A 25,781-nucleotide genomic window follows, 5' to 3' on the forward strand; every position below is an offset into this window, starting at 1 on the left:
GGTTAGCATAGTACCTGCCCTCTAACGTCCCACCCACCTCGTCAAACCGGAACACAACCTGACCGAAACCCGTCTAGTTAGTATGAAAACACGACAGATCAGTGAAAAGCTTCAATAGCAAACAGACTATCTGCTCAGAGACATCACCGGGAGGACATTAAACCGGCTGGACGGATTAAACTGAAGCTACTAACGGCTGTTAACGGCTCTGTTGGGTAGCAGCTTTTAGCTCGCTACTTTAGCTTGTCTGCTAACTTTAACATAAATCCGGATTTCACAGCTGTTTAAGGTTGCGCAAGACTTTATAAAACACCCTTTTAATATCTCACCATGGGATCCAGAGCGTCCACGTTACTCCGAGAAGAGGAGATTGAAGAAATCAAGAAGGAGACTGGCTGTAAGTTGAGCTCTTTACTTTACTGTTGGACGTTAACTGTACATTTGTTGGGTTGCCTTTCACTGTTTCACTGCAGAATCCCCCTAAATCATGCACTAAAAAAGGAAGTTTCACTAATAACATTATTATATAATAACATGTATTGCATGACTCTTTATGTTATTTAAACTGTGTCAGGTGTTATTGTGTGGTGGTACTGATTCCCCCAGACTTTAGTTGATCAGAAGACTGAAAACCAGTTCCCATCCACATAATAATATAAAATAAAATGCCTCCTTAATAATAATAATAATAATAATAATACAGAACAAATGCCTCTACAGTAACAAACAATTAAAGAAACTGAAATATTGTTTTTATTTTTCCTTTTACTCTCCTTTAAAGTTTCCCCAAATAAAATAGACTAAAAGAAATGGGTATGAAGGGTTTCAGTGAAAATATCTTTTATATTTATTATTATTATTATTTTATTTACAGTTGACGTGTATTACGATGTGTTATGTTAGTGTATGATGAGTGAATGTGTATTTTTGTATTGTTACCATGTAAACTATGTGGACCCCAGGAAGAATAGCTGCTGCTATGCAAAAGCTAATGGGGATCTAAATAAACAAACAAACAAACAAACAAATAAACTCTGTATAACTGGGTAATAGTGCACAGACATGCACACTCTGAACATGACTTGTGGTGGTGTAATCAGGTATTTAGGTGAAAAGTTATTGTGCCTGAAGCACTGAATACCTGTTATCTCTCCTGGTAATCTGGTAATAAACTCCTCTCCTCTGTGGTATCCTCACTGCAGTTTGGTTCCTGCTTCTGCTATATGTAATGAACCATCCAGACCTCTCAGGTCATCTGGATCAGGTCTGCTTAGTGTCCCCCAGAGTCACAACTAAACATGCAGAAGCAGCGTTCAGTTTTTAAGCTCCCAGAAACCTGCAGGACCGCTCCAACTCTGAGTTCTTTTAAAACAAAGCTTAAAACTTTACTGTTTTCTGCTGCCTTTAATTAAACCAGATAATGATCTTATGCTGCACTTTGGCTTTGACTCTTGTGTGTTATATTCTATTTTAGCTTCTATCCTATAGCTTTTATTTTTATCTTGTTTTTTATTTCTAATCTTTAATGTTTATATAACTGTTTTAATTATGTCTTAATGTTCTTTTGCACTTTGTCGAAATGTTCTTGAGTGTTTAAAGCACTTTGAATTGCCCTGTTGCTGAAATGTGCTCTACAAATAAAGCTGCCTTGCCTTGCCTTGCAGTCTCCCACAGTCAGATCACTCGGCTGTACAGTAGATTCACCAGTCTGGATAAAGGAGAAAACGGCACCCTAAGGTAGGCAATAACACAAACCACCATTATAGTGAGAATAAACGCATTGAACACCAGACAGATGTTGTGGCTGATTAGTTTGGTTCCTTTGACAGCTATTTGGCAGGTAACCAAGCAAGCCTAGTAGGACATATTGTGGAGGACAGATTGGCTAGATAAGTGATTTAACTTTGGAAAAGCTTTGTTGCAACAGTGGTAGACAAAACATGTTAAGTGTTTTCTCACTTACAGCTTTGCAAATTGTAATCAAATGAAGATGCCTGCAGGCTATGCTTGCCTTATATTGGGTTTGTCTGTGTTTCTTCCCTTTTATCACTAAGAAAAGATGTTTTTGCAGTTCCTATAACAGAATTACAGACAAATACTAGAAATAAGCAGTAAAACAAAAGTGCCTTTTAAAATTAAGTGGAGGAGTTGCAACAATGTTCTTTTAAAAACATGTTTTATTCAATGAATGTACGATTGATGGTGTATTGTCATTAGATAAAGGTTGTCAGCCACAGTGTAGCCAGACATTACTGACTCTCAGATGGGGATTGATAATGAAATCTTTCATGTGGTTTATTATCTGAGCGTATTGATATTTAGAGTATTCCGTTGAGACCTCAGTTTGACATTTCTATGGTTTGTGATTAACTGCTGGCTCTATCCATCTGGACAGAACAAACAACAATAGGTGAAGAAATAGGTAATCATTGAAGCTGCTAAAGCATTCGTTTGAAACTTGATTTGGCCATGAGGGTGTATTTGCAGATCAGTCTCTAAAGGGTAAAATAAAAATACATCCCTCTACGGATTCGGAGAACCCATTCTTTTGTGTTTACACATAACAAGTTCTTGGTTCCGCTTGTTCTTCCTCCGGTGCTTTCAGTCACAGCACACAGTCGGGTACATCTTCCCAAGGTGACTTTCTTATCATTCATTAGTTGCCACAACAGTGAGGTTTTACATTAAATCTCAGCTGACCAACCTCCGGTCCTACTGATGGACCGAGGAACCTTTTTTCTGACTGACAAACACTTGAATTCACTCAACTGATATATTTTAAAGGGCTACAACTAACGATTATTTTCATTGTCCATTAATCTGTTGATTATTTTCTCGATTAATCGATTAGTTGTTTGCTCTATAAAATGTCAGAAAACGGTGAAAAATGTCAATCAGTGTTTCCCAAAGCCCAAGAGGACGTCCTCAAAGGTCTTGTTTTGTCCACAACTCAAAGATATTCAGTTTACTGTCATAGAGGAGGAAAGAAACCAGAAAAATATTCACATTTAAGAAGTTGGAATCAGAGAATTTAGACTTTTTGTTCTCAAAAAATTACTCAAACTGATTTATCGATTTAGCAAAATAGTTGCCGATTGTTTTAATAGTTGACAACTAAGCAATTAATCGTTGAAGCTCTAATATTTTCCCAGCAAAATCTATTTTTCAGAATCAAAAATGTTTATCTTCCATCCTGTTTTCTGTTCATCTTGTCCTGTTTTCATATTTGCAGTCAAATCAAGTCTGCTTTTAAAGAATAATGAAGCCATGAGCTCTGCACTGTCATATCTGTTTGAAGTTGATCACAGTTTAAGATCTTTGGTAAATTGCCGTAAGGTTTTAAATGAACAATATCTCTTTTGAAAAAATATGTTTTGATTGATTATATCTCCTCGTGTCTGCAGTCGAGAAGATTTCCAGAGGATCCCGGAGTTGGCCATCAACCCGCTGGGAGACAGAATCATCAATGCGTTCTTTCCTGAAGGGTGAGTTGTCCGTGTTTTTAAAGATCTTGTTTTTCGCAGTATTGTGCATTTTAGGTTTGAGTCACAACCACCACAAATCTGAACGAGGCCACCCGGCTGCTCAGTTGTGGCTGCCTGACTGCAGACTTGAGACGCTCAGTCTCTTCTGCCAGTTCTGTGTTTGAACTGGGGTTTTTGACCACCGCATGTTTTTTCTGTATATTCTGCAGTTATTTTGCTGTTTTATCTGAAAGTTGAAAACCAGATGTTTCCAAATGTATCATTAAAATCCCCCAAAAAGTCAGATGTGTAGGCTTGTAATGCTTCATAGATGTGTTCTTCTTGTTGCTCTGGTTTTGTGTTGTTTGCTTCTGAACAGCTTGAGAATAGAAGTGGAGAGTGGTCGACTCTGTAAAGAGGTGTTATGTTACGACTAGTTTGAGTTTTCATTGTGTTGCCCACACAGCTAGTGTTCATGTCGAGTATAAAGGCAATCTGAGACGCAGCAAAGTTGTAGTAAATCCTTTTTTTCTCTGTTAAATGTGTTATGTTATTCTCCGTCTCTGGTTTTCAGAGAGGACCAAGTAAACTTCAGGGGCTTCATGCGAACCTTGGCTCACTTCAGACCAATCGAGGACAATGAGAAGAGCAAGAACGCCGCCGTCAGCGAGCCACTCAACAGCAGGACAAACAAGCTTCTCTGTGAGTGCAGCGCTCGGTCACACGGGCGTGTCCGGGTGCAGCCGGTGACCCGTATCAAGAACAGTCACAGGATTTCATAAAGTGAGCTTAACCGTGTCTGACATGATGTGTTTATTTCTTTTATTTTTCCAGTTGCTTTCCGTCTGTATGACCTGGACAGAGATGACAAAATCTCTCGGGATGAGCTGCTGCAGGTGAGTGGATCAGTTTGTCATGTAAAGAGGCTGAGTCACAGTGGAAACAACTTGTTCACGCAATAAGTAAATTAGCCAGATGGTGAATAATTTCAAAGAGGGCTAATGGAAATCCTTTGTTATTACCTCTGAAAATATTTGCTGTTCAGTCTGTGTTTAACAAGGGAACAAATGCTATTGTGTAATATCTATGTCAAAATGCTCCACAGAGGGATTTCCTAGTCCATGAGAGGACTTTGCCCTTGTGCTGATAATGATGTGATATCTCACCTTAACTACAGGTTCATTATTCCCAGACGGTCTAATATCCTGTATTTTGGTTCCCTCCGTGTTATTTGTTATCCCTCTGTGAAGCCAGCTCGGTTTCGGTGACATTGTGGGACCTGCAATTGCTCTAAGCTCCGGTTTAAATGACTCAGACGGATCTCTTGTTTTGCGCAAAACATTTCTGTGTCGCCTGCTTCATGTGATGTAGTATGGAAGACGGAACCTGCCAAAATCATTAAAATGAAATGTATAAAGAAAATAATACAGAAATAAATAAATTTGGGGCAATAAATAAGGGTTGAAATGCAAAGGGAAATTGTGCATAACTAAATAAATATATTTAAAAAATAAATATAAAATAAAAAAATAAATGAATAAATAAAAATAACTGCAAAATAATAAATACAGAAATACATAAATTAATAAAAGGGAAAATTAAACCGAAGATTAAATAAATAAGGGAATTAATAGAAAGATAAATAAATAAAGAAGCAAACTAACAGAAAATTATCAAATATGAAATAACTAAAAAATAAATTAAAAATAAATGCAAAAATAAATAATTAAAATAAATAAATAAAAGGGAAAATTAAACAGAAGAGTAAATAAATGAAGGAATTAATACAAAGATAAATAAATAAAGAAGCAAATTAAAACAGAAATATCAATTTATGTCACATTTGATCAATTAATTAATGGCTATGTTAATTTAATATTATTTTTGCTACATTTAATGACATTTTTTTATTTTGGCAGGTTCTGTCCTCCATAATGCACGAGCCTCTAACGCTATAAACATGCAACAAAGTATTGTGTATTTCAGTAAATATGTGTTCACTGTATTTATAATCATGTACTTCTTACAGTAAAGTGTGGCTGCTGTCTTACTCGCCATTTAACCGTAATAACTACAAATTATCTTGTGTAGTGCTTAAAGACACGTAGCACCATCACCATATTGTTTGGGCAAACATCATGACTGTTATTTAATCTTTTCCAGGAAGTGTTTTTTTCCACTAGTATTCATTAACCATGAAGGTGTTCATTGTCTACAGGTCTTACGGATGATGGTTGGTGTAAACATTTCAGATGAACAGCTTGGCAGCATTGCTGATAGGACCATACAGGAGGCTGACACCAACGGAGATAACTCCATTTCCTTCAATGAATTCATCAAGGCAAGTTCTGTTATCTGTCCCCTGACATATACAACTCTCTGGTGTCCTTATTTATGCTACTTATTTATGCTAAGTGTTTCTATTATTTATGTATTATTATGTATTTTCTCTTTTCTTATTATTTTGATTTACTGAGGACTTTACTGAGCGTCTGCAAACAGCCTTTGGGCCACACATGGGGGTGTAACCTCCAGCCAATAACAGCGTGCAGGGTGTACAGCCCGTTTAGATGGACAAATATCACCGCTTTGTCACGCCCCTCCTATTTTTTTATTTTGTCGAGTCGAGTCTAAAGTCATCAAATTTGTGACTCGAGTCCACACTTCTGGTGTGTAACAATGCTGTACATTTTTAGCATTTGAGGCCCCAGTAGGACACAAACGAGCCACAGGAAAAAGAAAATATCCCAAGGACACATTTTACACAGTACAGGACAGAACTTGTATCCTTGTTTAGTTACTATGAGAACACAAGATACAGCGGATGGATTCTTTTAGGTTAATCTAAGCCCTGGTTTTCGATATTTTGAGCACAGTTTCTTAATTTGTGTGAACAACAAGTTCAAATGTTTCAAATGGATTTAAATATTTAGACAGATTCAACAGCCACATACTGGTTTTGATCCCCAAAGTGCACGTTTAATGTTTTACATGTTTGAGTTAATACCAACAGCCGGTGTTGAGCTCTGTTTAAACCTCGCTGTATTTAAACTTGTTCTGTTATGATTGTTTCCTCAGGTCTTGGAGAAGGTGGACGTCGAACAGAAAATGAGCATCCGGTTCCTACACTAAATAGATTTTTTTTTTTAATTATTATTTTGAGTAGAGCTTCAACATGTCAGTTGATGTCAGAACACAACCTCATCCAGCTTCTCAGCAGGCTGCTGTGGCCCACACTCTGAGTACACGCCGTCAGATCAGCGTTAGGTAGATAAAGTCATAGATCTTGAGTTTCTGCCTCTGCACTGCTCTGTAAACAAAGGGAAAAGTTGCGTGCCTTGGGTTGTTTTATGCAATGTCACTGTATTTTTTTCCCAGTTATGGAACATTATTTATTAGAAAACCTTTAGAAGGTCACGGTTAGTGCCACTGCTGTTCCACTTTTCACATGAAACATTATTTTAAAGCGCTGTACCATTTTTGCTATTGCAGTGAGTAAGTTTATTCTAAGTTTACTCATGCTGTTCAGTGGATAGTTAGCACACTTTGTGTCTTTGTCCATATAAATATGCAACGGTTCAAAGTGAAACTCGTAAGATGTGTGATTCCACTCAAAACAGACAGTGTTTTTATTGCTAACAGGATCTTATGACTCCTTTTCTTTGACTTGTGGCAGAGCAAGTCAAACCAGCCTGCTCTAAGTTTTACCCTTGAAACAAAGCAGGGCCTGCTCCACAGATCTTTTGTGTTTTACTCACTGAAGTGCCATGGCTTTGGTTCCCCTTTGTAAGTTATTATCTCAACAGTAAACCAGAACCTATGGCCATGTTTGTGTATTTTTTAACCTAGCTACTGCCAATAGATTATGTTTCAATTGTTGGACTTCAACCAAAGCCAGAAACCACCTGGGGCCTGTTGGAGCCGCTGCTGATTCAACATGTGTATAATGTGATATTTAAAGAACTGCTTATTCAGTTACAGCTAGAAGAATGAAGACTTCCATCTCTTTGGCTGGTGTGTGTGTGTCTTCCCTAGCACCTGTTCTAGTACATTTGCAAACTGATATCACTAGGATTTAGCTGCTTTCAAAAAGTGTTTCCCCGGATTGAGTCTTGGCAAACAGTGTCAGGCCCTGTGGTGGGAACTGGGCTGTGTACCAGTTAGTTTGTAGACTCAGAACAGGTAAACCCATGATAACGCGCTATGCTTCTATTTATCTGATCAGTCTCTCTGTGGATAAGAAAAGTGTTTGTCTGACTATTTCTTTTCCCCATTGACTAGTTCCAGATGCTAAAGAGAATCAAATGTATTCCGAATATATTTTCTGTACAGGCTAGTGTACATTTACAGGCCGACCCTCTAATCTTTAATGTGAGTTTGTTAAATCATTACAAGAACACCCTCCAGCAGCTGAGTGCAGGAAATACAACTTGACCATTTTATTAATCATTATGTGATTATCAATCAAGATATGGTTCACATGTTACGTGATGTTGGTCTCTGTATTATCAAAGTGATTCATGAATTTGATTTGAATAAATTAAGTGCCATGCTTACTTTGTGTCATTGAAATAGCTGTTTTTTTAACCTTCTGTATCTGGTTTTATTTTAGTCCTTAGACTGTGTTAACACTTATTATGGTAGGCCCAGATCATAGTGCACCAGGTGCATGTGAGTAATTCAGCTTGTACAATAATGACACAAAAACACAAATGCAAACCAATACCAAAGATAGCATACTAACACTATAGTATTTAACTTGGGCTACAAATGTATGCTTTCATGTGATATTTTATACTTTTAGCTACCCAACCAATTCTCAAAGGGAGATGATGTACTTATTACTCTTCTGTTACTAGCTAATTAACTTTGCAAAGTTTAATTTTACATGAAAAAAAACCACACAGCCCTTATTCAGAAATAGTGCGTTTGAAACAAGCCGTTAGGATTTCTGTCCATTTGTGATGTCACAAATATACAATATTTAGACCATTATATGGTTTTAAACGTAAACATTCTAAATGTGTCCCAGTTTATTTCCTGTTGCAGTGTATGTTAATGACATCAGCTGACAGGAAGTAAACATGGACCCAAACTGTTGCCAGGCAACGCAATTCTGTTGCAATTCCGTTGAAATGCACTAAAACGGAGCGTTTCAGACAGAGGGTAAATACAGGTAGATTCAAGCAGACAGTATGAGGAAAATAAAGTTTTTTTTTTAACATTACAGCATGTAAACATGTCCTAGTAGAAACACAAAATACAAGTTTGAACCTGAAAATGAGCCCGATATGGGACCTTTAATGTCTATAAACTAACCTACAGTTTAAATAAAGTTACTCAACTAATGCATTGATTTTTGGTTCATTCTGGTCATACTTTGTGTTCAGTTATCGGCCTTTAAACACACCACAAAGCTGATTGATATCTGTCAGGAGAAAATAAAGAAGAAGTACTTCCGGGGCGGGCTTTAATGTTTGATTGACAGGACTTTGGCATAATCTTCGCACTCTTCCGTTGGCTGGTAGTAACACAGCGAAAATGGTGTAGAGCGAAGACGGGGAGACCTTTCTCCTTTCCGGGGTGTAAGGAGGGAGAAAAGAGGCCCCGGTGGTTTCTTGGTTTATTCTTCTCTAAACATATCCTCACCCGATTTAAGACATGAAAATCTCACTTTTTACAATATGGGACCTTTAAGAGGCCTCTAACTGAAGTTTATACATCTATAACTTACTCTTAAAAGGGCTGTTCTTCAGAATGTGTGCTTTCAAGCCTTAAGTATATTTTAGTGTTAATATCTATACACAATAAAGTTAAAATAACTCAACTAATGCATTGATTTTTGGTTCATACTGGTCATACTTTGTGTTGAGTTATGGGCCTTTAAACGCAACACAAAGCTGATTGATAACTGTCAGGAGAAAGTACTTCCGGGGCGGGCTTTCATGTTTGATTGACAGGACTTTGGCTCAACCGTCGCACTCTTCCGTCGCTGGTAGTAACAGAGCGAAGATGGCGTAGAGCGGACGGAGGCTGTGCGGAGAGACGGAGACGAGGGGACCTTTCTCCTGTCCGGGGGATAAAGGAGGGAGGAAAGAGGCCCGGTGGTTTCTCGGTTTATTCTTCTCTAAACGTATCCTCCCCCCTCCACGGAACCCGGTATACTTCCCCGGTTAGGAGACGTGAACGAGCCCCGTAGAGGAAGAGAAACCCCCCCGGCTTTTGTTTACCATTGTGGGCTGCAGCATCAGCAGCTCAGCAGCAGCATCAGCTCAGTAGCAGCAGCTCGAACCAGCGGTGGAAATACCTCTGCATCATCTCACACCAAGGTCAGTGCTTCTCAATCATGCACCAGCTTTCATCTGAATTTTAATGCACATTTTTGGGAATTTGCAATGCATTTAAAGGGGAAAAATCACTCTTATATTAAATATACATTTAGCAATTCCTGTGATTTTAGACACTAAAATAAGTATCTGCAAAATCAGACAAATCTCTCTCTTAGCTGGACGTCAGAGCACTTCAATGGACTAATTAACCCTCATTAACAATCAATATCCCAATTTTTCATGTTTTTTTTTATATTTGTTTTACAGGTCTAGGTTAGACTTAGAGCCGAATTGTGATAATCCATACATTTATTAAATAAATCCTTTTTTTTCAAGCAAAAAATACCAAACATTACATAGTTTCATTCTTGTGAAGGGCTCGTTGCATGGGTGGAAAAAAGTAAAAAATGCAAGTCTCCCTCAAAAATAATCCAAGGCACACTGTAGTGTTTGAACAAAATTAAAATGCCTTTATTTTACATGGCAATAATTGTTTAAAATGACCAACATAGGTCTTCATCAGGGTCAATGTCCACTATTACATAGTTTCAGCTTCTTCAATGTTGATATGGAACACCAAAATACACCATACTGGATTTTGTGCATTTTTATATATGTGCAAATAAATAAAAAAAAAAAATAAAAAATAATAATAATAATATTTGCTGTTTTCTGTGTTTTTAAATCACAACAAGACACTTGAAGATGTCACCTTGGGCTCTAAGAAATTGTAACAGGTGTTTTTTCACTATTTTCTTACATTTTATAAACAATTAATCAGTTAATGGAGATCTCTATATAAAATCATTCTTGTCTTCCAGCTGCTCAGCTTTAGAAGAGACGGTTCAAATTAAATCACAATAAATAACAAAGAAAATATGTGTGCATTTTTTTATTCTAGGATGGCTTTTCCAGTCAGTGCAGTCGTGAATCCTGCTGAAGCCCAGACTGGAGGAACAGCTCCCGTCAAATCAGCTCCAGCACCATCGACGGATCACTTCCACGGCCGCCCGGACTCGTGTATGTAAATGACGAGGAGTCATTGTGAAGATGACCTATTTCGGGCTTTTGGGACACGGGTGACCTCCTTCCTGCTGTTGCTGGGACATTGGCCCTCTCTCCTTCACAGCACCCTCCCTCTGTCCTGTCCTGTTTCTGCAGCATGATGAGACATCTGGCAAGATCGTGGGCTAGACTGACCTCCATCCCTCACACTCTGACTACGTCTACATGTAGCCACTAAGTTGTCTGAAAGGCAATGATCAGGCTGCATGTAAACGTAGTCACTGATGCTTTCCTGAATAAGTAAAACTAAATCCCCACATGCTCTGTAATTAGATCAAAACAGTTTGGTAATGAACAAACTGCTCCCGTTCCCTGGGAAGAAAGTAAAGACACAAGATACTGTAGCAAAGATCAAGGCCTGTGATTAAATTAGACTCATAGGGTGTTTTTCGTTTTGTTTTTTTGCACTACCTCATCGCCATAACAAGTCCAACACGAGTGAATGGGAGCGTGATCAGTACAAGTAGCTTAATGGTTGTCAAAGCGCCACAGCAGTTTTATATGTTGTTCCTGGATTCATTTAGTTTCAGAGGGTTAATAAGTGAGGTTGTTGACAGGTGAAATAGGAGAAGGCCGAGCAGCCCAGAAGCACAACACTGTCATTTACTTTTCAACCATTTCACTCAAACTGTGCTCCCCTATGCATCTGTTCTAAAGGAAGGTCACAAGAGTGTATTTTTACGTCATGCTCTAATTTTTTGCATTTCAGTGCTCTCCTTTGTCAAGTCTGCAGGTTTATTCACAAACTGAAGGCAGAGACAGAATTGGCAATATTCCCCTTGTGACTTAACCCTCTGAGACCCAAAATAGACCTATTTTCAGTCTTCTTTTTTAAGGGGGTACAGGGGGTGTTTAGGGGGAGATAGCAGGTCAGCAGTAGATGTCACATAGAAGTGGTGTACATCATCTGAAAGCTGCGAACCTGAGGATTAATTTGAGATGCAGCTCAGCACTGAGTGTCAAATTGTTCTAGTCATAAATCCGAAATAAACATGAATTCATTAAATAATTGATTAAAATAAAAATTTAGCACAAGTTTGGAGCGTGACAGAGCATCCTTCCCGACAAGCTAGCAAGACATGGTTGGAACCAATGAATTTCTTAGGTTTTTCTAATTTCAATATGACATCTGGACCTTCACTCTAGCTTTAAAACTGAACCTGCTACAGCCTCTGAAAGATGGTGAAGTCCTGCGGGTCTCAGGGGGTTAATCCTGGATATCTCTCAAATTCGTCAATTTACAGAGTTTAAAGTTACTAAAGTCCAATTTTCTTCCCTTATTATATTTATATTTCCGCCCCTTGACTTACTTTTATTTTGTCACATCATATGTTCTCATTTTGTCCTTTTCCCCCTTTAACATGAGCTCTCACATAAGAGACGTTATTACCATTATTTACATGCTGCAGGTAGAGACATAATTAACCATGTGATTCCTTTTGTGCCATGAACCGTGAGACAAAATAACCCAAAAGATAAGTTAAGTCTGGCTTATCAAACGTCAAGCTTCGTCTCTGCCTGCTGTTCCTATGTGTCCGTCCAGTAAACAGAGAGATACCAGTGCTGAAGTAGCAGCTCCTCTGATTCAAGCTTCCCTTGAATTTGTCCTGAACTGAAAGGAAACCCTGGTCTCATTTATTCAACTTTTTTATTTAGTATCATTTTTATATGAAAAAAAGAAAAAAATTAACGGGATTTGTGCAATATTTGATCTTAACTGTCATGTTGTTGACCAAACTGTATATTGTATAAACAAGTGACAAGTTGTTTGAAAGCAACAAAATCACCAATGTCTTCCATTAAGATATGTATAGACTCATGTGCATTAGCTTATTTAGCGGGACTGTGGTGCCAACATTATTGTAGCCATGCATGACCAGTAGTGATGCTTGCTTCATGAAGAATAGTGGAATTTCTAGACTAAGCTGGAGCTCAAAACTTAAAGGATGGTAGATTGATTTAATGACACCACATTTAGATACAGCTTTGCCCTAAAATCTTAGACTAATGCGAGATCTCCTTTTTATTCCATGTCTTGGGTGTAGGATAAGTTGCGTAATAAAAGTAAAATTAAAGTATGACACAATCAAGGTATGCAGTTAATACGTATTCAAGTTTATATAGGCGTATATGCTCATTATATGTATGTGCTTTTTAACAGGATTCTTATTTGAAGAAAAAAAAAAAAAGCTTACGGCTACATTCACACCAGATCAGGCATTGCGGTTGATATAGCGCAGTGTTGTGCAGCGGTCATACTTGACAACACTCCCGATTTTCCCGGGAGACTCCCGTTTTTCATCGCCCTCTCCCGCATTTCTATTGACTTATGACAAATGTTCACACCTTCTTTTTTCCTTTTTGTTATCTCAACCTGTTTCTGGCGCTGTATAGCGTGTAAAAGATTCACGCAGGAAACAGGAGGACCCACAGACACCCTGCTTTGGTTTCAAAATCCTCCCTATTTTTGAGGTCTCAAGGTTGGCAAGTATGGCAGCGGTGTGGGAGTGTCACTTTAATAGCCCATTAACACCAAGCGACTGCGTGACGATTAACGTCTTATGGCAGGATTGTATAGCTCTGGATCGCCGGTTACGTGATCGGCCACACAGCGTGACGTCGGGTTTCTGCAAAAGTTGATTCTGTTTCAACTTGGTTCAGCGTCTGGAGTTCAAAAACAGTTTTTGTCATATTTGTTTAAAGGACCAGTGTGTAAAAATTAGGGGGATCTATTGGCAGAAATGGAATATAATATTAATAAGTATGTTTTCTTTAGTGTATAATCACTTAATAATAAGAATCGTTGTGTTTTTGTTAGCTTCAAATGAGCCGTTTACCATGTTTCTACAGTAGCCCAGAACGGACAAACCAAACTCTGTTTACTTTTCCTGTTTGGGCTGGAGTCGATAACGTTACTCGCTCTCGTCGCCGCAGCTCTCTCTCTCTCTTGCTTCACCACTCACTTCCCACGTATACACGAGAGGGCCGTTCTTGTTTTTGTGTCGACCACCGTAACTCTCCAACACACTTTGTACATTGGAGACGCTTCAGTTGGTTGCTCCTCACCTCACCGCTTAGATACCGCCATATTCTACACACTGGACCTGACCTTTAAGATTACCAACCCTAGCTTTAAACGCACATTAAAATGAATGGGAGGATCGGCGTTTTTTACCGCAATGCCTGATTTGGTGTGAATGTAGAGGTTTCCTAAATTGTATTCATGCACTCTAAAGCATCAAAATAATTAGGCAGTAATTATGCGACAGCCAAAAAGCTCCCAAAAAACAAGTCTCAGATGTGACGATGATAGCAACCTTTAGAAAAAACGTTAGTGCTTTAATCTTAGATTTGGATATAATTGGTAGGGATCCGACGTAACGTTTTAGTCCTAGAATTAAGATCTCATCATGACATTGTATTGTACATAATACCTCATAGTTTTGGGATTCAGAGCGAGATATTTTAATCCATAAAATTGTATTTGATTATAGTTTTAGAAGCAATAACCTACAATAATGCATGAGTTTAGTGCCAGGGTGTACGTGTTAAAAGGAGTCTGTAATGTCCCCCTCCCTCTCTCTCTTTTATGCCTACCTATCTATTAGTCACTTTTTTTGGGGAGTCGTATATTTGGCTTTAGAATACAGTATCACTTATGAAGGTTTGGGATTCTTCCTGCAGAACAAGGTACACGTGAGGACAGATGTAGCATCATGTATTTATTACACGGACAAAGTAAATACTTTTCCCTGCCTTGTATTCTTTCAACACCAAAACAACAAACCAATCGGTACATGAGAGATGCTTTAAATTTCAACTCTTGTAGCATTTTTACATCCACAGAACCCACCCCTTCCTTTAGAAATAAAGACTTTCAGTAGCTCTGTGGCTGCAAAGGACTTACTGAATGAACTGTTTGAAAAGCACTTTCTCTCTATGTACTGACTTGCACTGTCATCATCAACATCCTGTCTTGAATACTGTGTTCTAAAAACCCTGTAATGCTCTTTGTGGGGATTTATAATCAGAATTTATAAACAAGTAGGCGTCTAGCAACATGAATATATGGGTTTAAAAAATATGCATGACTTAGCAGAATAACGAATGATTTGTATTGCATGCAATAATCCAACTTTGTAATGTGAATGAGTGTAATTAGGCTATTGAAATGTTCATATCAGATATGTTCTGTGACAAGGTGACAACCTGGGGACGCTTGTTTGACACAACAGCAAGCATGTTGAAGTAGCTTTGATCACCACTTGTGGTTTTTACAGACTAAAATGACACCCAAAAAAAAGAAGTAGCGGAGAGTTTGATGTGCTCTCCCTCTCTGTTGTGTCAAACATGACCATGGCGGTACAGCCACAGTGCAGCTGAAAAACACTGATCAGCCTTTGTTCCCATGAAAAAAAAACAACAAATGCTTAAAGTAAAATGATTAAAGACATTACTTTGTTGATCAACTTTTCCACTGAGGAGGTGGACTGTGTAGAAACTATGCACTCCAGAGGCAGGAAATGGGCATGCTTATTACGTGTGAGCCTCTTGTCTGGTTTTGTATTAACAAAAAAAGAAAAGAAGAAATTCAGCAATAAAATGCAGCATGGTGCCAATTGGATGACTGCGTGTTGATGTTGACTTACAGTTTGAGCGGAATTAATGACAATGTACATCATCATCTCTGCAGTCGAGGAAAACGTCTATAGCCTCGCTAACACCCATGTGAGTCTGGCTGAGGGATAATGTTCAGCGAGCCGGTCATTGTTGTGAAATAAACCCCGACAGGGTGATGCTTTTCACAGAGGGGGTCTTGCATCGCCCTGATGGGGTTTATTTCACAACAATGACCCGCCAGCTGTACATTATCCCGCTTAAAATGTACTTCATTCATCATCATAAATCTGCAGAGATTGATCAAAACAAATGAATAAGACCGAGAGAGCAATACCTGCATCATCAAATAAGTTTAATGGAAACACAAAACACATAAAAAAAACAACAATTTACAACATAAAGTAGTCTACAAGAGGGATGGGAGAACAGATTAGATAACACATGATCCTTAACCCGAGGGCTAGGTACAGTCTAGATTGTCTGTGCACACTACTTGACCAATTCACTGTTAACACTTCCATCTGCCAGTCTGCTCTTAATACGTGACATCTGATCCAACTGCTCTTCAAACTGCTGCCTCACCTGCAATGAAAAGAGAAACTGATTTAGTTTTTCAGTGAAAGATATTTGTTTTGGGCCCAAAAGCATCAATCAAACCTGCCTGGTTTTTCTTTACACTCTTGAACATGTATGAAAACATCTAGAGGTACAAATTCAAAGGGAACTGGATTTGATGGAATGCTGATTTGCCACTTTACAAAGAGGATTCTTCAGTACAGCTGAGGCTGATGGGTAATAGCTTAATGTTACTCTGGTGTCACACTCAGGCTAAACATTCAAACTTAATTACCTGTTTGAATGTAGTGAAGCACAGCAGTTGTACATACAGGTATTGATCGTGGTCGTCACATTAAACAGTGTCAGATTTCATTGTCTCACCATATTCATGCTTTCTCTGAGGGGCTTCAGATCAAATGTAAGTGAGGACGCCTTCACCATTGAGCAGCAGTTGAGGATGTAACTGCAGAGACAAACAGGAAAGGGAGGGTTGAAGGATCAAGTGATGTAGCCTAAAATATTTTCATACAAACAGTATCCATAGAATGAAAAGGAAAGGAAACAGTCACTTGTGAAGTTGGCTGTGTTTCATCTGTAACCTGAGCTTTAAAAAGGCAATTCATACAATGGACAAAACTCATAAGGCACTTGTTTATTTCAGCCTCTCCTGACGGCAGTAAACCTGTACACAAGAAGTCAATATGCTTTGTGTGCTCACAGAGGCAGCAGCGCTTACCAACTGATGTTTGCTTTGTGGAGGAGAAACAGGGAGCGGACCACGGCCAGACGCGACGGGGCAGAGTGAATAACTTTCCCTACAGCACAGCGGCAGCCGCGACATTTTAGAGAACTGTAGATGCTGAAAGGAAACAACAACAGCAGTGAAAACAAATAGGACACAGAAACCTTTAAGTCGTCACTGTAGAACAAGTATCAGATATCTTCAGAGATAAACAAAACAGTCATTTTGGACCAACCAAAAATTTTAAAGTGATTTATTCACAATCATAATTTTTTAGGGAAAGCCATACTTTTATTCGGCATCTTTCTAAAAGCTTTGTGGATGTATTATTTTGAATGATGTAATACAATGTTATCAATAAGACCTTTAAGTTATACATGTTAATTTACTTAAATTACAGAACATTATCACAAGTAAGGCTAAGGATTTAACAAAGACTGAAAAAATAGTATGGGTTTTATTTTAATACATTATTTGACTTTGCCCACATGATAAAAGTTTGGTGAAGTTATCTACTGTTACTATGTTTTTTAAGTTGCCTCTACAAGAGAATAACATTTTATCCAGTTAAATAAATAATTAATATTAAATAAATACTAAGGCATATTTGGAGCACTCTTGTTTTTTCCACTCACCAATTAGCCATTTCCCCTTTATGTCCTGACTCCATTGCATCACCGACGACCACATCACTGGTTACTTCTGAAGGGAGACAAGCAGCAAAGTATTGATTAATGTTTATGTGATGATCACCGATGTGAGGAGGGTACAGCTGCAGGAAGGAAGGACCTGCGCTGATCAAATATGAATCAATATTCTGTTACTGTAATGCCTATTTCTCGCCTCAAATGTTTATCAGAAACATCTTGTAGTGTACTACTTAGCTGTAAAATGTGAACGTTTTTGACCCGGCAGCCATGTTGAGATCAGTAGAGGAAATACTAAGCACCGCCCACCAGCCGGAGCACAGCCAATAGGAACGCTCTCTTTCTGAAATGACCTGTGATTGGTCAAAGTCTCCTGTCATGGGCTAGATGTTTTAAAGCCTGAAAACAGAGCCATGAGGAGGTGCAGAAGTCTAGTTTTCTCTCAGAACACTTAAACTACAATATGCTGAAAGGTTATTATGGAATTTTGGCCCAATGATGCAAAAAAATATTCTGCCTACTGCAGGTTTAAGTCAGACTTTGAATGCAGGACTTTACACTGCAGTAAAACTACTTTTAGAAAGCTCTTAATACTTCTTCCACCATCACTGGTCATGTCAACTGAGTTATCTCCACGACAACTAAACAAAGAGATGAAGTGAACTTACTTAAACACACGATAGAGTCCAAACACTTCACCTCCCCACAGACGCTGAAGGAGTCTCCCAACACGGTGTTGCACTGCTGACAGTGGAGAGTCATCCGCTGGTTGGGTTCTGCTGTGGATATCTTTACATCGTTGGTACGTTGGATTAAGACACTGTCTTCAAACTCCATGTTAATGAAGTTTTAACAGAGTCTAATGTTAAACTAGCTAGCTGGTTGTCCCGCTTTGTGAGTTTGAACTCTTTGGACCAGAAAACAAGGCCTATGGAAAGGAGGCTAAGTCACGCGTCATATCCCGTAGGGTTTGACACATGCGCAGTAGAATCGGTTCTGCACTCAAAACGCACGACCGCAGCTTCAGTTACACTGCGCATGCGTAATACCCCATATCCCGAGGCCAGTGACCTAGCCTCTTTCTATAGGCCTTGCCAGAAAGCAGGACGTCTCTTTTTTTTTTTTTTTATTTCAAAATGACAGTATCCATAGTAACAGCAGAAAACATTAAAAACATTTCCATACAGAAGAAGCATAGCGAAAACATAAACAAAGAGCTGTGCCAAACATAAAAGGACAACAGAAATTAAACAAAACAAACATAAAAAAACACAATAAAAAATAAACGAATAAATAAATAATAATAAAAAAAGAAGAAAAATGTCCGAAAAAAAATAGTCCGAAAAAAAGATCTGAAAAAAAAGTCTGAAAAAATGTAAAAAAAAAAAAAAAGTCTGGAAAAATGTCCGAAAAAAAAGATCTGAAAAAAAAGTCTGAAAAAATGTAAAAAAAAAAAAAAAAGTCTGGAAAAATGTCCGAAAAAAAGTCTGAAAAAAAAGATCTAAAAAAAGTCTGAAAAAAAACTCTAAAAAAAAGTCTGAAAAATGTCGGACAAAAAAAGTCTAAAAAAAAATATCTGAAAAAATGTCCGAAAAAAAACATTTTTAAAAAAAGTCCGCAAAAAAAATATCTGAAAAATGTCTAAAAAAAAATATTTGAAAAATGGTCAAAAAAAAGGTCTAAAAAAAAATATTGAAAAATGTCTGCAAAAAAATGTGTAAAAAAATGTCCGAAAAAAAAGATTAAAAAAAATGTCCGTAAAAAAAGATTAAAAAAAAATGTCCGCAAAAAAAATATCTGAAAAAAATATCTGAAAAATGTCCAAAAAAAAAGTCTGAAAAAAAATATCTGAAAAAGGTCTGAAAAAAATGTGTGAAAAAATGTCCAAAAAAAATGTCCGTAAAAAAAGATTTTAAAAAAATGTCCGCAAAAAAATATCTGAAAAAAAATATCTGAAAAATGTCCGCAAAAAAATATCTGAAAAATGTCTGAAAAAAAATATCTGAAAAATGTCCGAAAAAAAATATCTGAAAAAAGTCTGAAAAAAAAGTCTAAAAAAAAGTCTGAAAAAAAAGTCTGAAAAATGTTGGACAAAAAGAATCTGAAAAAAAAGATCTGAAAAAGATCTAAAAAATTGGCAGAAAAAATATCTGAAAAATGCCTGAAAAAAAAGATCTAAAAAAAATGTCCGAAAAAAAAGATCTGAAAAAAGTCTAAAAAAATGTGCGAAAAAAAAAGTCAGAAAAAAATTGAAAAACAAATTGAAAAAAAAATCTGAAAAATGTCTGAAAAAAATGTTTGAAAAAAAGATCTGAAAAGATGTAAAAAAAAAAAAAACAGATCTAAAAAAATGTCCGGAAAAAAAAGATCTGAAAAAGTCTGAAAAAATGTCCGAAAAAAAAGTCTTATGAAAAAGATCTGAAAAAAATGTCTGAAAAAATGTCCAAAAAAAAAGTCTGAAAAAATGTCCGAAAAAAAAGTCAGAAGTATTTCATATGTATTCATTTATATGTTTAATTATTCATTCATTCATTTATATATTATCGACAGACTGACTGACCTCTTGAATGAATCTGAATGGCCCATCACGTTCATCAGAACGGTACTTTTATTTTGAAGTCAGTTCCTACACGCTCTTACCGTAATGGCTCACATTTCAAACTGACATTGTTAGAACGCCAAAAATATATCTACGCTCTGATTGGCTGCGAGGCACTTCCGGTCACACACAGCAGCCAATCAGACGGCTCCGATGCTGTGTTTTGAATCGGAGGAGCTTTTTAACCGTCAGCAGCCACATCCCACTTAGTCGGTGCATGAGAAAGCTAACGTTTTGATTTCTTCTCACTAAAACGGAATAAACTATCACACCAACATGGATTTGGACTCCATGAAATATGCGGAATTGAGAAGCATCGCTAAGGAGCTCGGGCTTAAAGCGAATATGAAGGTAATGGAGTTGTACTTTTTAAATTAACTTAGATATACTTGGAGGTTGTTGTTGTCCAACTACGCTAACGGTCACTGTACGCTAGCTAACTGTAAGATAGCTACCCAGTAGACCACTTACACACCAATAATGACAATAACCTGATATTTTCAGGTGGAATTTCATTTAATTCTCACTGTGCAATGTCATTTTCTACTTGTGCAATTTTGTTAATAGTCTGTTTATTGTCAATACTGTATATACTGCTCCTATTTTTATACTTCCTTCTATTTAAATGGTTCATATTTTGTTACACTTTGTTTTCGCTCCTTTTTTTACTGTGTTAACTGATGCATCTTGTTTTTCCCACTATCCCCTTTGCTGCTGTACACTGCAAATTTCCCCACTGCTGGACTAATAAAGGAATATCTTATCTTAAGCATTCAAAGTCTTTTTCTTAAACCTGCAGTAGGCAGAATATTTTTTGGCATCATTGGGCAAAATATCCATAATAAACTTTCAGCATATTGTAATTCAAGTGTTCTGCGAGAAAACTGGACTTCTGCTCCTCCTCATGGCTCTGTTTTCAGGCTTTTAAAAATCTAGTCCGTGATTGGAGACTTTGACCAATCACAGGTCATTTCAGAGAGAGAGATGCGTTCCTATTGGCTGTGCTCCAGCTGGTAGGCGGTGCTTAGTATTTCCTCTGCTGATCTCAACATGGCTGCCGGGTCACAAACATTTGAGTAGAGAAATGCTTCCGTTTGTGTGTAAATGGGCGAAATCTACTCTACAGTTTTTTCCCCCCAGGCCATCAGACTTTTAAATAGATAATTCATACGACACCTTCTCACTCAAAACTATATCTTATACTGTATATGTTCTTAATGTAGATGTTAATATGTCTTGTACAAAGTATTTCTTATATATGTACATTCGTACTTCCTGATATGTATATGTTCTTAATATGCCCGTGTACAAAGTATTTCCTTTTATAATTGTAATATAAAGTATTATTTTAATGGAGCTTCCCAGCAAAAAGCATTTCACATGATTGTACCTGTATAACCGGCATGACAATAAACATCTTTAATCTTGACTAGCTAACATTTTTTTGTTCTAAAACAGGCCGATAAACTCCTGAAACTGATCAAGCAGCATTATCAACAAGAGAAGGACAAAGAGGAGGAAGGACAGGTAATTTAATCCTGGTCAATGATATTGTTTCATGTCATAAATCATGCCCTTTTTTTGGTTCATATCTGATGTGTAGCTTACATACCGGTGTATTATTCTGGTGTTGTTCCAGGGACAAGAGAAGGAGGTTACTGCTGTTCAAGAAGACGAACCTGTGACACAACAAGACAGTGCTCAGGAAAATGAAGACGTATCTCGCAAGGAAGAAGTTTCCAGCCCCGCTGTGTTTGTGAACACACGTCGGGGCAGAGGAAACGGTACCAAGAGAAAGATCTCTGATACTGCAGCAGTGACTGAGTGTGATGCTCCTCCAAGTGCTGCAGAGGTATTTACACATCATAACACACTCAACACTAACAGAACTACAACTAAATACTTACTTTGCTGCAGTATCGATGCTTTGCATTCAGGATGATTAAATCTACTGTTGTTCCTTTAAGGGTGACACTGAAGTGCCTGCATCTAGGGGTGCTAAGAAGAGGAAAGTATCCTCTGACAAAAGTGAAGCTGAGCCTCCTAAAGCGCCCCAGGCCACTGACAGTGAGCAGCAGCAGCCTGACATAAAGGATGAAGCACCTGTGCATGGTGATACAGGTCAGTAGTACAAACTTGTAACTGTTCATTTCTTCTGCTTTGAAAAAACCTGTTCCTTCTGGAGCCTAATGTGTTGCTGCAGTCTTTCTTCGGAGATTCTTGACTCCAACACAAAGTTGTGATCACATACTAATCCTTTATTGCAGGGCCAGGGACCCCTTACAGGGGAGATTTTTTTTCTAAAGAACCCCTCATAATCGTACACAGATTAAACATATGCTTACTACTATTTGTACTCTTAGATGCCTTTAGGAGCTATTTGCTTTCTAAAACATTTCAACCTAAATACTTCAGACCTGTTTCATAGTGATACACAGAAACACATTGCAATCTTAAATTTGCAATGTCATTGAATGTTAATACCACTTATATACCTTTTTAAACAGAGAGTGATATTGTTAAAATTACATTTGGACTCCACTTGACAGTATTTATAGTCTACATTTCAAGTAATAGATCTTAAAAGCTTTCAGAAAATGAACAGTAGCAAGACTGGCATAGTCCTATTAAGTCCAGATATTTAAACCTACCAGTCTAAAGCTGACTTTCAGTTAGTGCTTCAACTTAGAAATAATTAACTTATTGTTGTGTGTCACAATCATATCAGAGTTTCTATTGGCCCAAAGCTAACATGGGTTGGAGTAATGGACACAATGTGCTGGTTTTATTAGTGCAAATGGTCCCCATCTTCAGATAAACACTTTTTAATGATACAGCACAGTTTAATAATTTATAGCAAATTATTCTGGGGACCCCCTGACAGACTGCCAAGGACCCCACTATGAGAATCACTGATTTATTGTATGTGTACTTTATTTCCAGAAAAAGCACCCATGGTGGCCAAGGCCGGTAAAATCCCTCGACTCCAGCAGAAGAACAAGCCAGTGTTGAAGCCTATCACTCCGAGTAAGTTTTTTTTTTTTTTTTTTGCTCCCATCCAATCTCTTAGGAACCAAAAATTCAGAGACCACATAACCGTAAGGACATGGGTTTCCCCCACAAACTCTCAAAAATATTTGATGTCGTCTCTTTTGTAGACTTTAAAAAACTCCACGAGGCACATTTTAACAAGATGGAGTCGATTGACTCCTACGTCCAACGAAAGACCAAGCAGATGGACACTTTCAGAAGTTCAGTTAAAGAACTGAAGGTACTCAAAAGCATCTCAACAGTCTTTGCTGAATTTATCCAGAACATTTTAAATGTTATATCTGTAAGTGGACTTGATTTTTTAAATTTTTTAAATTTATATTCCATTTTATTGTTTTAGAAGCTTTCGGACAAAACTAAACTGAAGCAAGTTGATGGCAAAACTCAAGTGGTAAGTATCATCACTAGTTGAACATACAACATTTTACGGACACTACAGTTGCAGACAGTATATTGACCACTTCCAGAGAACAGTGAAGGTGATGACCTGTATGCATGTGTTCTACAGAAGGCGAATAAGAGTCGTGCTTCCATGTTCAGCCCCGTCCTGTTTAACAAGAGACCAGCTGAGGACAGACGCACACTGCTCTCGGCCAGTAAAGCTCCTCCAAATAAACCTGCTGGGAAGGAAGTGGCTCCGTTCAGACCGAATGTCCTTTCCACTCGCAGGATCAATGTTCGGTGAGTCACCTCCTCAGGCCTTTGCTGGGACAGAAATATATTTCTTCTCTTGTCCATAACATTCTTACAAGGAAGTTTTCATGTTTTATTCTTTTACAACATTGCGTCAAAGGGCATGTGGCTTTTTTTGACAGTGATCAACAGCAAAATACCCTCTAGAATGAGCCCTTCATATCTACATAGGGAGCGGTCCTCTTTATGGAGTCCGCCATGTTTCTACAGTAGCCCAGAAGGGACAAACTAAACACTGGCTCTAAAGAGGAGTGCCTTTCACGTTTTTATGTTCCCTGAAGGACATTGTAGATTCTCCAACACGCTTGGAAAAGGGGGGGAGGTATTCAGTTGGTTCCAGTCTGCAACATCACCACTAGATGGCACTAAATACTAGACAATGGTCCTTTTTAAAAAGGTCTTTTTCTAATGATCATTGAACCACATACAAGAGCCACATTAAATCTCTTTTTGGTACAATATTAAAACATGAAAACTTCAAGGGGTGAATTCATCTTTTTGTATGTAGATTTCAATGTGACGTTTTTAACAACCATGTGTGTTTGCAGCTTCTCAGAAGCGACTCATGACAATGAGAATAAGAGGTCTATGGTGAAGACGCCGGCGCGCATGTCGCTCTGTGTGGCCTCGAGCACCCCACAGAAAAAGGCCGCCGAGGGAGCAAAGCCCAAAAATGTCAAAACTTCGACTTTCTCTGCCACTAAAACTCCAGGTACTTCTGACTTTAATCCTTGGAAAGATATCTGCATTTTCCTATAGATGGGTAGAGTGAGTGATTTACTTTTTTCCCCACTAAATTCCAAAGGAGCGTTTCTTTTCACCGGAAACACAAGTACTTCAACAACCCCCGGGACACAGAAGAAGTCAGGCTTTGATCTGCAGGCGAGTCTGTCTCGTCCCCTCTCCTACAAGCCTCATGCAGGTACAAAACCACTTTTAATTTCTCTGCTTCCCTGAAATACAGTATCAGTAGCCAGATGAATCCCTGACATTTTATTTTATTTTTATAGGTAAACTGAAGGTGTTTGGAGAAAACGAAAACACGGAAGGAAACAAGTCGCTGATCTCAAACCCTCATCAGAAGAATTACAAACAGCACCAAGTCCAGACAAGGTAGGTTTAAAATTAAAGCACACACTGGCTGATGTTAATTAGCCTCCCATAACAAATCAGTCTCTTATAGATGTTTTTGTATCTTATTTCAGGGGCGACAGGAGAGTAAAACACGCAGAGGGCCGGAAGCAGAAGAAAGAGAGCATGCTCGGGGCAAGACGAGGCCTCGTCATGACGTAAAACTATCGTGCTTGTTTGTTGACGTTTTGTACAGCCTGTTTTTCCAGTGTAAATATTTATTCGTATATAACGGACTCTTTCATTTCTGAAGCCTCTTTTAGTCTCCTGTTAGGAACATTTTCTGCTTCTATCCTACCTACTGTGCAGTGTTTTTGAATTTGACTTATGGCGTAGTTTTAACACCTTGCAGCTCTGAATGATCCTTTTATGTGTAGAGAATCACTATCCTGTTTTGCTGCATTTGAAACTGATAATTTTGTTCTTAAAAACTGATGCGTTGTTTTTACCTTTTTCGGAAAGACTGATAAAAAGACATTGATACAAAAAATTCCCTTGTTGCATTCTCCATTGTTAATGTGGTGTAATCTTTTAAAGAGGATCTCTTATGCTTTTGTGTTCTTTCCTTTAGTGTGTTTTATAGTTTTTTTTTGTGCATGTAAAAGGTCTGCAAAGTTACAAAGCCCAAAATCCAAACCAAAGGGAGTTACTCTCCCCCATAAAAACACTCCTGAACTGCCTGAAACGTCATTCTTGAAGTCCTGCCTTTTCTTCCGTAACGTGGTGATGTCACCAAGTAACACATTTGCATAATACCTGCCTAGCAGCTAGTTTGGTGCGCCCTCAAACAAAGTTAATTAGAGTGGAGTCTGAAGAGCTTTGGTGAAAAGAGGTGTTGCAGCACAGCCGGTATGAGAAAAATAAAGGTTTTTTTGAACATTA

The 25,781-nt window shown here is 38.0% G+C and overlaps 3 protein-coding genes across 4 annotated transcripts; 2 read left to right on the forward strand and 1 right to left on the reverse strand.

The window, feature by feature from the left end:
* chp1 (calcineurin-like EF-hand protein 1) lies at positions 1-8,020 on the forward strand. Its single transcript, XM_037747374.1, has 7 exons — positions 1-397; positions 1,665-1,737; positions 3,405-3,485; positions 4,039-4,166; positions 4,299-4,360; positions 5,683-5,805; positions 6,543-8,020. The coding sequence occupies exons 1-7, from the start codon at positions 331-333 to the stop codon at positions 6,594-6,596; spliced, it is 588 nt and encodes a 195-aa protein (XP_037603302.1). The 5' UTR covers positions 1-330; the 3' UTR covers positions 6,597-8,020.
* nusap1 (nucleolar and spindle associated protein 1) lies at positions 2,612-25,389 on the forward strand. Of its 2 annotated transcripts, XM_037747364.1 has the most exons (13): positions 2,612-2,622; positions 20,235-20,375; positions 21,483-21,551; positions 21,664-21,876; positions 21,992-22,145; positions 22,968-23,051; positions 23,183-23,295; positions 23,416-23,466; positions 23,584-23,756; positions 24,317-24,480; positions 24,574-24,690; positions 24,779-24,881; positions 24,974-25,389. In XM_037747364.1, exons 2-13 carry the CDS (start codon positions 20,301-20,303, stop codon positions 25,059-25,061), a joined length of 1,404 nt encoding a protein of 467 aa, XP_037603292.1. In that variant the 5' UTR covers positions 2,612-2,622; positions 20,235-20,300; the 3' UTR covers positions 25,062-25,389. The 2 variants fall into 2 exon arrangements, with proteins under 2 accessions (XP_037603292.1, XP_037603291.1); XM_037747363.1 differs by lacking the exon at positions 2,612-2,622 and having other exon boundaries at positions 20,188-20,375.
* oip5 (opa interacting protein 5) lies at positions 15,810-18,400 on the reverse strand. Its single transcript, XM_037747378.1, has 5 exons — positions 18,094-18,400; positions 17,414-17,480; positions 16,773-16,895; positions 16,418-16,499; positions 15,810-16,060 (listed from the first exon to the last, which is right to left on the reverse strand). Exons 1-5 carry the CDS (start codon positions 18,260-18,262, stop codon positions 15,968-15,970), a joined length of 534 nt encoding a protein of 177 aa, XP_037603306.1. The 5' UTR covers positions 18,263-18,400; the 3' UTR covers positions 15,810-15,967.
* Positions 25,390-25,781: the final 392 nt, after the last annotated feature.

This window comes from Sebastes umbrosus, chromosome 16 (genome assembly GCF_015220745.1).
Source record: "Sebastes umbrosus isolate fSebUmb1 chromosome 16, fSebUmb1.pri, whole genome shotgun sequence".
NCBI classification, from domain to species: domain Eukaryota; kingdom Metazoa; phylum Chordata; class Actinopteri; order Perciformes; family Sebastidae; genus Sebastes; species Sebastes umbrosus.